Genomic DNA, 17,596 nt, shown 5'->3' with positions numbered 1-17,596 from the left:
TAGGAAGTTGTGGGAGTTATTTTAATCTGAAAAACAGAAAAAAGAAAATAACATTTTAAACTTCTCTCCTGAAGTGGTGAGAAAATCCATTCATTTTCTTCAAAAACAGAAAATCAAGGTTAAATTTTAAAAATCTATTCAAATTCCGTGCAGACAAGCATTTGCAAATATATCACAGATACACATTCCACAAACATAACATCTCTTCTATTACATTCATGTGCTTGTGTAATATTCTATTTTACAAAGGCCCACTGAGCATTTTAAGTTATCACGTTATATAATCTATTTAACACTGCAATCAATTCACAAGTAATCCATTTAATCTGGTATTCTGTAGTAAATAACATGAGATTCATGTGACACTATTCCAAATTTGTCTGCTTTAACACAGAAAATTAGTTCCACTTAGTTGAATATCAATGACCTATTCAATGCAGAATGTGATAGTGCTGCAATCAGCTTTGTACTGTTATTTATAATAAATTTATCTTCTCTTGAAAATATTTCAGGAAGAATATGAGAAATAAAAAGGAAAAAGCCTTCAAAGGTACACCACGAATAGCTTCACATCACACAAATGCGGAAATTGTTAGACCTTAGCAGGATCTCAAGATATTTTCAAAAGTATTTAGCTACTCTTCAGGCCTGTGGACAACCCGCTGTGAGCAGGTGGAGAGAAGAAATCATGCCACACAAAGAAACAGGCCAATAGCAGTTAGTCTGCTCTGCTTGCAAACGTTCAAGCAACGTGACTATGCAAAATGAAAATCCAGCATGTAAAACACTAACGAGAAACGGTATATTAAATCCCAGCAGACAAAGTACATTGTAAGAAACCGAAAACTATTGGAGTTGTTCAGAGTAAAATTAAAGAGTCTCTTCAAGGTTAAAAAAAATTTACTTCACAGGAGAACACACTCACAGGAATAATAAAAAAGTTCTATTCATCCAGCATGTTCCATAGTCAGAAGGTGCTTGGATGTGTGAAGAAAGCAGTGTTAAGAAAGCAGTGAGCTTAACACACATAGAACAGCAAAACCTTTTGTTTTGTTTCAACACTTTAGTTACATGCTCCAGATAGGAAATCATTCCACTATTTAAAAATAGTTCTAATTTTTGTTAAGCTTCTAAATTAAAATTTTAAAAGGCTGTCACCTAGATGAGAAATTCACCTTCTGTTTTAAAATGAATTTAATTCATCTATTTCTAATTTTAAATGATAAAAACCAAAACTGTTGCTGACACATGGGGGGAGCCCTTTACAAAAACGTGTTTTTTCTTCTGTAAACACTGTCTGACTTACCAAAGGTTCTGTTTGTGACCCATCTAACTAGCCACACATGGCCATTAAGAACTTGAAATGTGACTAGTGCAACTGAGAAACTAAATTTATAATTTTATTTAATTTTAAATACAGAAGTAGTATATTTTCCCTTTTAAACACAACTTCATTGTTTTAGTACATTCCACTTTAATCGTTCCATTACTTATGCTATTATTGTCATATACGCATCAGGAGTATGTTTCATTTCCGGTATCCCACTAATAATTTGTGTTTCATGTAGAAATGCTAACATTTTGGATACAGTGGGTTAAATAAACCGGATTAGAAAAATGAATTTCACTTGTGCTTACTTTCTTAACGAGGCTACTAAGAAACTTAAACTGCAAATATGGCTCATATTAGATTTCTATTGGACAATCTGTCTCATTCCATGACTTTTTAAATTGGTAATTTGGAAATTAGAATATATCTTTCCACAAAGAATGAGAAAAGATTGTTAGTTTCTCATATTATACCATTAACACATATTTAATAAGTGCCATTACTGAGGGACTCTACATATGCTATGAAGATAGTAGGAATGTGCTGGTATATAACCAACAATAAAAAAATTAAAAAATATAAAATACTATCATTTTATTTTCCTTGAATGATAGTATTAGAGGGAAAATGGTTTCATTATTAGATGAAGAAATAGATTAAAAACTTTAAGAAATTCTAAAGAAGGCCTTTTAGTATCTTCAAGAGTTTTCAAGGTTTATATCCCCAGTTCTTTATTATAAATTATTTCATTTCAAAATATATGACCTCTTCCCCCAGTCAGATAAATACATCACTAGCTCTATACTTAAAAGTTATTAATAATGACTAGAATTTGTGTCCAAGAGCATGATTTTCTTGAAGAGAAAAAGACATAAAGCAGCTCGCACATATACTGGAGTAAGAGCTGGTATGAAGCAGACTCAACTGAACCGTGAATAATCAGTGCCACTGGGGAAAGAGAGAGCAAACAAGGTGTGCACACACCTTGCAAAGGCGGAAATGAGGAACAGCCGGAGGTGGACCCTTTTCAATACCTACCAATACCTATCAATACGTGGTACTGTTAGCCTTCAGCAGCTCAGGAGCTCCCACAACAAATGAAGGCAAACAGGAAAGCCGCGGGCTTGACTGGAAAGAGTCGTGCTACACAAGCAAGAGACTTCTTGTGGGCAGGTCCTTGGGAGCCCTCTTGTCTCTCTTTGCTCTCAAAGGAGCTGCAGTGACTCTGTATCTGCAGAGATCAACCAGCCATGTTACCTAGTAGAGCATGGATTATTGAGAATGTTGGAAAATCAGGAATTAAAGAGAACTGATAAAATGGCTAGGAAGGCTATCTGATGAACATAGCTTAATTTGACGACGGCTTAGAAGAAACAAAATCTAAATCTTAAAATGAAGGTATAGATAAGGCAGACTTGTTTCTGAGATTTTACAAAAATGCAAGATGACTATCCATTCATCCACCCACTCAGCCATTTATCCAGTTACTGAGCTTCCACATGGGCCGGGAACTCAGCAAGTCAGTGGAAATTCAAGGTCAAATAAAAACTGAAACAGGTAATTTAGACCAATTAAAAGAATTTTAGTAATTTGTAAAATTCATTATCCAAATAATGTACTTGCCAAAATACAATTTATTTTTAAAGAAATTAATGGATAATATTAAGCTCATGATGCTTACCAATGAAAACCGGGAAAGTGAACAGACAAATGTATTCTGATTGGATAAACAGGGAGCTAATTACTAAAACAAAGGTAATGCTTCCTCCCCAAGTAATTTCATTGTCTAATCAGATAAAGGTTTTCAGTGCTACTTTCCATGTAGTCACAGGGATTCAGCAATAAAACTAAATCGGAACTAAATACCCACATATCCTTAAGTAAGATGCTAGACCAAGCCACCTACTAGGACATGCTAAGAAACTATGAGACCAGCAAGAGAATATGAAAGACATTAAAAACTAATTAGAGGAGGGCTTCCGTGGTGGCGCAGTGGTTGAGAGCGCGCCTGCCGATGCAGGGGACGCGGGTTCGTGCCCCGGTCCAGGAAGATCCCACATGCCGCGGAGCGGCTGGGCCCGTGAGCCATGGCCGCTGAGCCTGCGCGTCCGGAGCCTGTGCTCCGCAACGGGAGAGGCCACAGCAGTGAGAGGCCCGCCTACCGCAAAACAAACAAACAAAAAAAACAAACAAAAAACCCACCTAATTAGAGGAGGTGGAATTCTTAAGCTAAGAAATCAAGGTTGAACACTTTACGCCAAGTGAAAGGAATTCATGAGAATGATCTGATTTTCTATATCTCCTGAATTGTGAGGGACACCTAGCGAAGATAAGCAATGCTTTTGGTGGCAGAGAAAGAAGATTTTGGTGAGGCAAGGATTTATAACTATTTCTTGTGGCCCAGATGTGGAGCATGGAAAAGAGACCCAGGCTGGGTCATTATGAGACACCCTGCCTATCAAGAGGAATAGGAATCAGGAAGACAGAGGAGGCATTAAGGGTTCTACAGGTGAGGAATTCTCCCAAACCCACAAAAATGTCCTAGAAGACACCAGCCAGCTTGGGACGTCTGTCACTCCCCAAGAGAATGAATACCAGGTGGTATCTGCCCTGGTCAACCTAGCTCCTCCGGCCGCGTGCCACTCATTCTTACACCACACTGCAACTCTGGAGAGACCCCGGAGAGCAGCTGGGAAGTGGAAGAGGATGTAAAGCAAGAAAGAAGAAAGCAACTCTCTCATCTTCCCTATACACACTTCCCTATAAACATTTCTCATGTCTGAGAAATTTTACCAGTTTTTACCAGGAGAGGTTTTACCAGTCTTGACATTACAATGAACTAGACTTTTAAACACACTCTCTGCCAAATAGGCTACGACTTGCTTACTACCTGGTAGCAAGTTTACAAACTGTGAGAATTGTACATGAGTTTATGCAGGGGAGGAAAGAATTGTAAAGCAATTATACTCCCCCCACCCCGGCAAAAAAAAGAATAAGTTGAGAGAATGAGTTTGAAAGAACAGTTGTAAGAAAGTCGCTTCTATTGGCACTAAAAAAGCTCCATTTATCAGTTTTACAGAGTAAAACTGATAAAGAAATGGCAAGTATTGGGAAGTACCCTGAATGCTTTCTCAATAACTATCCAAAAAAATCCTGTTCCACAATGAGATACCACGTCACATCCATTAGGTTAGCTATTACAAAAACGAGAGCAGTAACCAGAAAATATCAAGTGCTGGTGAAAACGTGGAGAAATTAGAATCCTTGTGTGTTGCTGGTAGGAATGTAAAATGGTGCAGCTGCTGTGAAAAACAAAATGGAGGTTCTTCAAAAAATTAAACTAGAATTACTATATGATCCAGCAATCCCACTTGTGTGTATACACCCCAAAGAACTAAAAGCAGGGACTAGAAGAGGTATTTGCACACCCATGTTCATAGCAACATTAGTCACAACAGCCAAAAGGTAGAAACAACCCAAATATCCATCAACAGATGAATGGATAAATAAAAGGAAAGAAATTTTGACACATGCCACAGCACAGATAAACCTTAAAGATATTACACTAAGTGAAATAAGCCAGTCACAAACGTATAAATACTATATGAATCCACTTACATGAGGTACCTAGAGTAGTCAAATTCATAGGGACAGTTGCCAAGCACTGTGGGGAGGGGGGACTAGGGAGTTAGTGTTAAATGGGAACAGAGTTTCAGTTTGGGATGACAAAGAAGTTCTAGAGATGGACAGGGGTGATGGTTGCACAACTGTGTGAAAGTACTTAATGCCACTGAACTTACACCTAAAATTGGTTAAAATGGTAAATTTCATATTTTAAAATTTATGTACATTTTACCACAATTTTAAAAATCCTGTTAAGGTTTCAAAATAGTGTTGAAGGAAGAAAAATCTAATTAAAGTGCAGCAGATTTAATCCCAGATTGGCATAGAACTCTGAATTTCTATCCTTTGTTCCTGCTTTTAGAAATTGGTAGATGAAGGGGGGCTTGGTATGTAAAAGCACAGAATGCAGGGCTCACTTTCAAAGCCTTGCTTTTTAGAGGATAACCACCGAACAACGATGGGGAAGCCATAAAAACCTATTAGAAAAAACTGTTTTAATGGTCAAAGCAGAGCACCAGTGTTCGCTGGAGACAGAATGCTGAGGTCGCCGTGGTGCCCCACTGCACGCATAGAGAATTCAACAAACTGTGTCAAGTTTAATCAGGAACTTCTCCCAAACCCGACCCCCTCATTTCTGTACATTGCCAGCACCCCAGTTTAGGGTCTATTACCTCATGAGTGAAGTAATAGGAAATATCTTCTAAATGAACTCCTCTCCCACTTCCCCTTTCAATTCCTTAACCCCTCTTTTATTATAAAGACACCCTAACCTCCCACAACAGCATTTTTTTTCCCTTGGCTCAACAGCGTTTTGATGGACATTACTTTCCTCAACAAAGAGTTTCAATGACTTCTCCACTAGTGATTGAAAAGCACAGGCTCCTTAACCTCCCATTCATAACTTGGCCCTCCAATCTGTTTTCCACGCTTAGCTCACACTACTTCCCTATTTGAATGATTCCCAATCTACCCCCCTCCCCCGTTTCATGAACATGTTTTTCTAAGGTGTATCTCAAATATCATCTGAGACCCTAAGCCTGCAAAACACACACACACACACACACACACACACACACACACACACACACACACCCTCTTTTAAGTGGCTAGGGATTCCCCAGAGATAAATGACAAATGAAAGTAATCAACAGAGAGCTCATGAAAGCAAATATAGTGACCAGAACTTCGTATTAAGGAAAAAGTCACCTTTTTGTTTACAACTAATTGAGAAATATTTCACAGAAACAATAAGCCTTTTACAGAATTTTGGGGTTGGAAAGGTGAGAAGGTGGCAAACTAGTTATGGAAAGAAAAGCAGGGTTATAAGTAGTGCTGGCACGACTGGTTATCCATATTTTAAAAACTAAATCTGGATCTTTCTTAACTCACACCATACGCAATATTCAATCCCAGAAGGATTAAGGGTTTAAACATGAAAAAGCACAACATAAAAGGTTTAAAAGAAAACAGAGCCAGGTATCTTTGAGCTTGAGAGTAGAAGAGGATTGTTTAAACAAATACAAAATACACAAACCATAAAGGAAAAGACTGAAAATTCTCTTATGAAATCTCAGATTTAAAGCTTCACTCGTGGGCTTCTCTGGTGGTGCAGTGGTTGAGAGCCCGCCTGCCGATGCAGGGGACGCGGGTTCGTGCCCCGGTCCGGGAGGATCCCACGTGCCGCGGAGTGGCTGGGCCCGTGAGCCATGGCCACTGAGACTGCGTGTCCGGAGCCTGTGCTCCGCAACGGGAGAGGCCACAACAGTGAGAGGCCCGCGTACCGCAAAACAAACAAACAAACAAACAAACCAAAAACAAACAAAAAAAACCTTCACTCATATAACTTAAAAAGGGAAAAATACAAGCTACAAACTGGGAGAAGTTGTTTGTAACACATATAACTGACAGAGGGTCAGGACACACAATATGAAGAACATTTATGAACCAGTAAGAAAAAGACAAACAATCCAATAAAAAAATCGGGCAAAAGCCATGAACAGGTATTTTGCAGAAGAGAAAACAGGACTGTCAATAAATATATTTTGAAAATGCTCACTGTCATTACTAATCAGGGAAATATAGTATACATTAAAACCACTGAGAGAGATTATTTAAACCCACCAGTCAGGAAAAACTTAAGTCATTTGGATACCAAGGGTTCATAGGACATGAAGAAAAACTATTAAGGGCACAGATTCCTGGCTTCAAATTCTGGCTCTTCCATTTACTAGCAGAATGCCTCGGGCAAGCAATTTAGCCTGTGGAAGCCTCAGTTTCTCCAACTACAAAATAAGAAATAATACTAGCACATACTTTACTGACTTGCTGTGAGGATTAAATAAATTAATGCACAGAAGTGCTCAGAAGAGTCAGTGTGCGGCAAAGCATGCGTACAATAAAGTCAGCTTGGTGTCCATACTGCTACGGTCACCGTCTTCATCACTGCTGGTAGCACGTAAATTGGTACAACCACACAGGGAAAACCATTCAGCAACACCGTGTAGGGGTGAGGGTGCACATTCCCTAAATCCAGCCATGCTACTGGCATATTCCTTGAAGAAACACTTATTTCAAGAGGAAACACGGAGTAGAAAAATGTTCACAGAAGCATTGTTTGTGATAACAAAATAAATAATACAAATGTCTACCTAGGGGAAAAAGAGTAAACAAATTGTGGTATATTAACATGATTTAATAACATATAGCATGGAGATAAACTAAACTACATTCATTAACATAGACCAAACTCACAAACATAACACTGGAGGTAAAAGCAACTTAGAGAAGCATAGAGAGTACGGTCCCATTTATATCAAGTTCAAGAACACGAGTAACTAAATAATACACTGTTTACAGGTTTACTCTATATGTAAATATCCATAAGGAAAAGGAAGTGCTAAGTTTAAAAATCGGGATGGTGGTTACCTCTAGGGGCAGGAGGAAGGAGGATTTACTCAGGGGACGCACAGAGGAAAGTCAATAGCACTGGTAAGGTTTCCTTATTTAATCTGGATGGTGGGTAAACAGACTCATTGAGTTATTTTCTACCTCTTATAAGACTAATACATGTTACTTTGTGTATATAAACTGTTTCAATAATAAAAAGTTTAAATGTATATACAGAAATCCAAGGAAAAAAGAACAGCAGTTATTACTGTAAAATCGCTTTTGAAAAACACCTGTGGTAATATCCATCCCATAGTTCTTCTCTGAATTTACCATAAACAAGGGCAAGAGAAATACAAACAAACACATTTTCATAGCTATTTGCTTGGAGGTAATGAGCTGAAACTCTTGGGCAATGCAGCCCAGGAAGTCAGCACAGAGACAAAAGGAGTTGGGAACAAACATTGAAGATCTATCCATGCTTCCGGGCAGGTGCAAGAGAAATCAACAAAGATCACTGTGAGGCCACCAGGTCTTTCTGTCCTGTGGTTCTTGCAGACCCCTTCCTCACACAGTGCTCTCTTCATCCTGACTGTTGCTAATATTTTCCCGGCAGAATGATTTCCCATTTTTCTGATACCTCCTAATGCCTCTCTCTTTGCCTCCAATCTCACTCTTCTTCGATCCATTCTCCACAACGGAACTGAAAAAAGCTCTTTCTCAACTCCAATTCTGTTCACACCATCACTTCCTTAGTTATAACTCTTCCATGGGCCCCACTGGCCTAAGAATAAAGCAGAATCTATACTATGTAACTGACAAGTCTTCAAACGACTTGGCTCCTACTTCAGTCACTTTGCTCATCACTCCCAGCTTATCTTCTGATTACAAAAGGTTAAAGCAGTGGTTCTCAAACTGTGGCCCCTACAGCATCAGCACTACCTAGGAACTTAGAAATGCATGCCTAGCCCAGACCTACGAAATCAGAGTAAACTCTGCAGGTGGGTCCAACAATCTGAGTTTTAACAAACTAAATAAAGTCTGAGCAGCACTGGTTTACAGCACAAATGAGAGGTAAATGAGAAGAACTCTACGGGAAAACTGAAAAGTACTGTACAGCACGGTGGTTAGAAGCACACACCCTGGGGTCACAGTGCCAGGGTTCAAACTCCTGCTCCGCTTCTCTCTGGTTTTGTAATCACAGGGAAACTACTTAGCCTGCCTTAGCATAGTGTAGTGGCTGACAGACCCTAGAGCAGCAAGGCTGCTTGGATTTCAATCTTGGCTCTATCGCCCATTAGTTATGTGACCCTGAGCAAGGCACCTACTATCCTCTGAGCCTCGTTTACAAAAGTATAAATAATAGCACCTGCTTCATATAGTTGTCGTGAAGATGAAATGAGTTAATATATGTACTATGCTTAGAACTGTACCTGATACACATTAAGCACTATTTATTATTATTATAATTATTATTAATTTCACAGGGACCACATTCTATTTTGGAGATAAAGAGAGTCAACACTGAGTGCTAATGCCTACAGAAAGTAAGTAAAACTCTTCTGTACTGATGAGGAAAAATTTTCCTCATCTTTCACTACGGAAGTGACTTTTTCTTTTTTTTTTTCCCCCCAGTATACCATTCATCTCTCTGAGTTTACTTTTTTCCAATGACGGGGCACTTAATTGGAAGCAATGACCTCCTCCAAAGAGTCACGGGGTCTGCCTTGAGGGCCATTTGTTTCACAATAATACTTCTATTTTAAGCAAAGCACTTACAAGAATGAAAGGGGATTTACTGAGCATTATTCCTATGCTAGTGAAAATATTTCTGGGGATTATTCCAAATACATACCCAGTGTTAATTTACCTAGAAACTTTACATGTAAAAGTGCTATTAAGACACCCATCTGCACAGTCATTAAGAACACTGAAAAAAACATGATACAAAGATTTGGAAAGAAGAACTTTGTTATCTCTCTCTCCTCACTACCAAGAGGTCCTACTGTGTGCCCCAGACCAAAACACATGAATGTCAGCCACAGTACATCCAGGGAGGAGTATATTCTATTAACATAAACAAGTGTAACAAAACCATGTTTTCTGAAGACAGAATAACTGGATCTCAGTGATATGAAATTATGCAGTGAAATTTTTCCAAGGGTCTCCAAGTGTTTAACCTCATACTTAGAACCTGAAAGAAAATATGAGAGAGAGAAAATATACTGGAGCAACTCACAAAACCAAAGTCAAAATAAAGGGTTCATTACTGAGAGTTCAATGCTTCTTGTGACCATAAAGGTAATATACTAATTGAACCCTGAAAATTAGTTTAGTCATTAATATTTATTGAGATTCTGGAATCCTCTGTACCACGGTTTCTAACAGAAGTATATATGAACCTGGTGTACAGTAATCTTTAAATGTGATTTTCTTGATTTCTCTAGGCTTAAAAAATCAGTTTCCTATGTAAAATCAACTTAAGGGAATGTGAAAAGATTTTCATAGAAAAGAAAAAAGAATGAGCATTTAATGCTATGGAGAGTTTAGGATTTTTATCTGCATGTGATAGCCACATGTTCTGTGCTGTTTTGTTTTGCTTTTCCTGGACCTCAACTATGTGGTGAAGTAAAGGAATTTTGGCAGAACCTCTTTTCATGATTTTCTACTTTCAAATGAAGGACACTGCTTACTAATAAGAACATTCAATCAACTCTGGATTTCAAGGTACCTCCTCAATACAACAGATTTTATATTGGGGGGAAAAGAAAGGTTAGCAAATTAAGATTACTTAATTTTTAAAAGGCATTGAGGGACTTCCCTGGTGGCACAGTTGTTAAGAAATCCGCCTGCCAATGCAGGGGATACAGGTTCAAGCCCTGGTCCAGGAAGATCCCACATGCCGCGGAGCAACAAAGCCCGTGCGCCACAGCTACTGAGCCTGTGCTCTAGAGCCCGCGAGCCACAACTGCTGAGCCCGTGTGCCACAACTACTGAAGCCCGCACGCCTAGAGCCTGTACTCCAGAACAAGAGAAGCCACCACAATGAGAAGCCCATGTGCCGCAACTAGAGAAAGTCCACATGCAGCAACGAAGATCCAACACAGCCCCAAAATAAATAAATAAATTAATTAATTAATTTAAAAAGGCATCGATGTGCTATGGCAAGTCAACCCGAACAGCTCTGCTTCTGCTGATTTAATACCACACAATTTCAATTACAGAGGAAAGAAAGGTAACAAAGTCAGTCATATTTTACAACTAAAAACCCACAATGGCAAAGAAAACTGATAATCTTCCGATATTTTTAGAAAAGCATGCAGGATGCTTTGTAACAAAGTATAATGCATAACCTTCCCAGACTTCCTGAAGAAGGAACACATTGATTCCTCAGAATAGGACTTAACTCAAGAGCCTCTAAAATAAGAAGAAGTGTTTTCAACTATAAAATGTATGAGGTGGATAAAATGTAGGTTTTCCATACTCTACCTGTAAGTATTAACCACGCAGGTATTGGTAAGGATTTTGGACTTGATAGAGCCCTCTAAGTACCTCACCAGAACATTTACCTGTATCATCCTCCGAGTGCCATCAACGTTGACAGACAATAAGGGTGAAGCCAGGTTCCATGTGCTGGTCACATTTAGTTTCGACTCATCAACTTCCACCTGTTGTGACACCAAATAAGACTGTTACCATGAAGAAAGACAGAAAAGTGATCTCAAGTTCACTGCTGCATACAAAGCAGCAGCCATTTTAAACAGATGGCTCCCCAAACAACCTGTCATGTTTACTGCTCTCGCCATGAAAGACAGGGTCCAACGAGAGTCTTCTCAGCCATCTCTGGGGAGAGGTGAGGACCTGGGCACAGCTGCCTCTGGGTACTGAGGTTTCAAGTGATTTCCAGTAAGTAACAAGCAGCCTTCTAAGTCTAACCCTATCTGGCGAGCTACATTTACTGCAATTAGACGAGTAATGCATATAAATGCCAGTGACATTTTGCGACCCACACAACAGGGCTTGCACATAATATCCTCTCCAAGGACCGACAAAGAACTTTTTCTGTGTTAATTTTAATGAAGGACTATGCATTGTTATCTTAATTAAACAGAAGCTTTAATTAGGGAAAAGTCTTTGGCGTTGAATATCAAAAGTCTGTTTGAACTTTGCAAACTTCTGTCCTATTTTTGTCCATCATAAATGACTGATTTCACCCAGTCATCATTCATGACGTTACCCCCAAAGGCTCATAATCTTTTAAAACAGATATTCTTAACAGAAAAATTTTATTATCCAAATAAATAAAAGTAATTGAAAGAAAAAAACCCTCAAAGCTAACTTAAAAGTACCATTCCTTACTTCTTCCTTTTCATTCACTCATTTGCTAACTCTTCAATATGAGAGGTAAGCGAAAATAACACTACTTTAAGTCTACAGTAAACAACCTAACAAAGAGATATTTAAATTTGCTGAAGTTTCAAAATAAACCTGTAGCACAGCCAAGATACATGATCCCTAACAATTCTTTCACTATCAATTCTCTTGAAAGATACTCACTCACTAAAATCAAAGACACACAGACATAACACTGTTTAGAAGAATACGTGTGTACCTATCTCTTTAGATGTGTATGTTTGGATAGGTATTTATGTATATTATATTTCCCCAAAGATATGTTATTGGCTATGTACTGAAGTATCAGTAGGACATATATCACACACTGGCTTGCGTTTCTGGGTTTAGTGGCTTCTCTGTACCCACAGTACAATCCAGTTACAGGGAAGAAAAAACAATGGCTTTGGAATCACGCTGACTTGGGTCTCACTTGACATGCTGCTTTATCAAGTGAAAGTTGTTTACTAAGTTGGAGTATTTAACCTCTCTGAGCTTCACTTTCCAAACCATAACACAGTAAAAATAGCTATCTGAGAGGGGGGTGCTCTAAAGATTAAATAAGTTAACATATGAAAGTCTCTACCAATATGCTTGTCATGGTAGGTCCTAAATATTTTCTCTCTTCCCCTGTCTCTAGTAATTTTACTGTCTTACCTTTAAACTAGTTTTAAAAATAAGGTCAGATAATCATACTATCTCATAGATTACTTTCTATTAAAATACTACATGATAAAGATCTGAGAAGCAGAAAAGACTATAGTTTTTTTTTTTTTTTTTTTTGGTGTGTGTGTGTGTGTGTGTGTGTTACGCGGGCCTCTCACTGTTGTGGCCTCTCCTGTTGCGGGGCACAGGCTCCGGACGCGCAGGCTCAGCGGCCATGGCTCACGGGCCCAGCCGCTCCGCGGCATGTGGGATCTTCCTGGACCGGGGCACGAACCCGTATCCCCTGCATCGGCAGGCGGATTCTCAACCACTGCGCCACCAGGGAAGCCCAAGGCTATAGTTTTGATTAAAGCAGCACTGATACATTTTAAATGATCCTATTTAGCCCTTGCCCCCCAAATTAAGCATCTCCTTATGCAATGAAAGATTTCCAAAAGCAGCTCTTAGCAGGTTGAGTTTTACAAATATTAAATGCTATAAAGATCTTCTAAAACTGAAATATTGCTTTAAAATGTTTCTAAATTTAAAAGTTTAAAAAAGCTCAATAATCAATTATAAAAGTTTTATTTGTTAAAAAAGAGGTTATAAAGAAAGATTTCGAATGATAATCATTTAAAATTTGCTATTTGATATTAATTTCCAATCAACAGGGCTGACAATGAAACTGTAATTGCTATCTTTGGGGCACATGAAGGGGAACTGAGGAAAGAATCTAATCTACTCAAATCACGTTAGAGGAAGAACCAAGTTGTTACGCCCTGAAATAAACCATTTTCATGAATGTCAAAACAAAATGTGATATATCCATATGGTGGAATATTATTTGGCAATTTAAAAAGGCTGAAATACTAACACATGCTACAACACAGATGAACCCTGAAAACATGGTAACTGCAAGAAGACAGTCACAGAGGACCACAAATTATATAGTTCCACTTATAAGGAAATCCAGAATAGAAAAATCTGGAAGAGACAGGAAGCAAACCAGCAGCCCTGTTAAGCAGGAGTGGGGAGGGGAAAGAACTGGGGCAGGGAGGTTGAGGGGTGACGGCTATGGGTAATAGGCTTTCTTGTTGGACATGATGAAACTGTTCTAAAATTGACCGTGGTGGTGGCGGCACAACCCCGTGAATATGCTACACTCTTCTGAATTATACTCAAACAGGTAAATTACACGGTACGTGAGTTATATCTCAATAAAGCTGTTAAAAAATAAGTAACAAATGAAAACATGGGGGTGGACTTTACTTTTTCAAAAACCAGAAGCATTACTTTATGAGAAATTAAAGAAGACCTAAAAAATGGAGACATATATCATGTTCATGAATTAGAAAAGTTTTAGTGCTATTAAGATATAATTTCTCTCCCAAATTGATCCATATATTCAATGTAATTTCAATTGAAATCAGAGTAGACTTTTTTTTTTGGTAGAATTGATAAGCTGATTCTAAAATCTATACAGAAAAGCAAAGGATATAGGATAGTGAAGAGAATTTTGAAAAATAAGCGAATTTGGAGAACTCATGCCACTTGATTTTAAGACTTCCCATAAAGCTACAGTAGTCAAGACACTGGTGTAAGAACAGACATATTCATTAACAGAACAAAATTGAGAGTTCAGAGATCCACATATAAATGCCTAGGTGATTTTCAAAAAAAGGTGCCAAGATATTAAAGTATCGTTTATCATCAACAGTTGAACAGTCATATTTAAAAAAATAAACCCTGGTCCTTACCCCATACTATTAAAAAGAAAAATCAATTCAAAACAATTAAAACTAAATGCAAAGCCTAAAACTATAAAACTTTTGGAAAACATGAGAGAAAATCTTTATGACTTAGGGCCAGGCAAAGATTTCTTAGGATACAAATAATGCAAATCTTATGAGAAAAAACAGATGAATGTAACTTCATCAAAATTACAAACTTCTGTTTGAAAGACACTTTTAAGAAAAGGAAAGTCAAGCCACAGGTTGTGAAAAAATATATTCAAAATAACGGACTTGTGGGCTTCCCTGGTGGTGCAGTGGTTGAGAGTCCGCCTGCCGATGCAGGGGACACGGGTTCGTGCCCCGGTCTGCGAAGATCCCACATGCTGCGGAGCGGCTGGGCCCATGAGCCGTGGCCGCTGAGCCTGCGCGTCTGGAGCCTGTGCTCCACAACCGGAGAGCCCACAACAGTGAGAGGCCCGCGTACCGCAAAAAAAAAAAAAATAATAATAATGGACTTGTATCCAAAATATATAAAGAACTTATAATGCAATAGCAAAACCAACTCATTTTTTTTTTAATGGACGAAAGATTTGAACAGACACTTCATCAAAGAGGAGAGATAGATGACAAGCACATGAAAAGATGCTCAAAATAATGAAATGGTCATTAGGGAAAGGCAAATTAAAGGTATAATGAAACAGTGTTCCACATCCACTAGAGTGGCTAAAATTAAACACAGTGGTAATACCAGGAGCTGGTAAACACGTGGAGCAATTGAAACTTTCATACATTGCTGGCAGGAATGCAAATTAGTAGAGCCGCTTTAGAAAACCCCAGAGAACTGAAAGGCTATGTACACACAAAGACCTATACATGAAAGCTCATAGAAGCTTGTTTATGATAGCAGAATATATATAGCAGAATGTTTACATCAGCCTCAAACTGGAAAAAACCCCCAAAGTCCAAATGAACTGAATAATGGATAAACAAATATGATATATCCACACAATGATCTGTAACTAGCAATAAGCATTTCAAAAACATTATGCCAAGTGAAAGAAGGCTGACAAAAGAATACACACTGTGTGATCCCATGTATATGACATTATGTGGCAGAAATCAGACCAGTGGTTGGTAGGAGCCAAGGGTAGGAGGGTGACTGACAAGGAAGGGGCGTGAGGGAAATTTTGGGGGTGATGGAAATGTCCTAAATCTTGATATTGGTGGTGATTACACAACTATATATTTTGTCAAAACTCAACCAAACCACACAATTAAAAAGAGTAAATTTTATACAGATTATACCTCAATAAATCTGACTCTTCAAAAATGAAAACATAAGGGAAAAACATACCTCTTCAAAAACTGAAAACAATATTTTTGAACTACCTTTGATTTATCTTCCCTTCCTGATAAATCGATTTCTCTCCCCGTATCCTCTGCTACTGGATGAGTGGATGTGAATGTTACCTTGGAAAGAAGGACAGAACGCAAGTTCCCTCCAGACAGAAACATGAAAATTAAATTATATGAAGGAAAGACAGAAGATGGAGAGATCACAGTAGCCCCATTTCCTCTTTTTCATGGATCCTTGGGAACAGGTATGGGGTGGCAGTAGAGAGGGATGGTATTCTGACTGGTATCGAGTACCCTAAAAATATCTGGGCTAGAGGTCTACTTCTGGAACATAGTGGGAATAACAACATAGCACTGATGGAGAAATAGGCTAGAAAGATAACCCCAGTACATCATAGTAGTAGGAATCTAAAAGTTTCTACCTGCCCTACTGAGATGACTAGAGAGAGTCTGGGTCAGGATAAAGACCACATAGAACTGGGGACTCCATGACTGAAGGCAAATAGTAACCAGGACCACAGGTAGCAGAAGCCTCTTTGACGACAAATAGGATCAACAGTCACCGGTCCAGGTCCTTGCAGCAAAGCCTTGCAAGGACACTGTGGGTCTGAGTTCTCTGTCCCACCTCCATGCTTATGAGACCAATGTGACCACATCCCCAGAGGCCCCTCTCACATTCACCCAGAATCCACACCTTAGTGGAAGGGGGAGGGAGAGGAAGAAACCTTAAGTACTATAGTACCTGAAAGAAACTAGTTAAACCAAAAGAGACCAAGATCCTGCTAATTAGCAAGTTTTTCTTCCCCCTCACCCCCTACTAAAGATCATGTGTGATAAAAAAAAAACACTACATTTCCTTATACACCTGGTAAGTAATGAGTCTAAATTTTCAACTTCACTATATAACTGAAGGGATAGCTCCAAATCCTAAGCTATGAAATACATCTGCAAATTTTAAATGAGGGAAGAGAACATGCTGAAAGCCATCACATGCCTTGTCAGGCCTCAAGCAATAAGCAGATTTCTAAACAACAAAAACAAACAATAAAACTCCCATAGTTCTGAACAGTAGATGCGATGATTCTACTGATGCTATCATTAGATGAGTGGAAGCTAGATCTAAGTATAAGCCATAGGAGAGGTAGGGAATGTCTCTTTAAACCACAGTTTAATACCATAAAAAGGTGGAGGCAGACCACTGAAGAATTCTTGTTACTAGGCCATACATATTGTTTACACCTAACTCTTCAGCCAAGGGGACTGAAGAAGCAGAGGCAGAGTGTAAGTGGCATTTCACCATTACGACACTGAAAACCTGACATAAAGAACCACCCTATCTTTTCAATGCCAAAACTAATGGGAAATGAAATCTAGGGCAAAGGAAATAACAGATATGGTGAGAGGGTATTAGGGTAACAAGCCTGACAAGGAAAAGCTGTAGGCTGCCCATGCTTATAACCAACCACTTACCTTACTGCAACACAAATAATAATCAGAAAACAATCAATACTGAATCTTTGTATACAATTCTCAAAAAAAAATTTATAAAAAGAAAAAGGTAAATAAAGAGCATGTAACACAAGAACTCCTCAAGGAAACACAGGAAGAGTTCAGATAAATAATTCTCCAA

At 38.6% G+C, this 17,596-nt stretch overlaps 1 protein-coding gene across 6 annotated transcripts in view; it reads right to left on the bottom strand.

The window, feature by feature from the left end:
* The window catches only part of PCCA (propionyl-CoA carboxylase subunit alpha), a 369,338-nt gene that overhangs the window by 86,125 nt on the left and 265,617 nt on the right, over positions 1-17,596 (bottom strand). For all 6 annotated transcript variants that reach the window (XM_067016618.1, XM_067016615.1, XM_067016616.1 and 3 more), the window contains one exon: positions 11,410-11,508. In XM_067016618.1, coding sequence (XP_066872719.1) covers positions 11,410-11,508 — 99 coding nt within the window. The remainder of the gene's footprint in view (positions 1-11,409; positions 11,509-17,596) is intronic.

Source organism: Kogia breviceps, chromosome 16 (genome assembly GCF_026419965.1).
Source record: "Kogia breviceps isolate mKogBre1 chromosome 16, mKogBre1 haplotype 1, whole genome shotgun sequence".
NCBI lineage: Eukaryota > Metazoa > Chordata > Mammalia > Artiodactyla > Physeteridae > Kogia > Kogia breviceps.
Note: the sequence above shows the minus strand (reverse complement) of the source record. Positions and strands in the feature narration are given on the sequence as shown.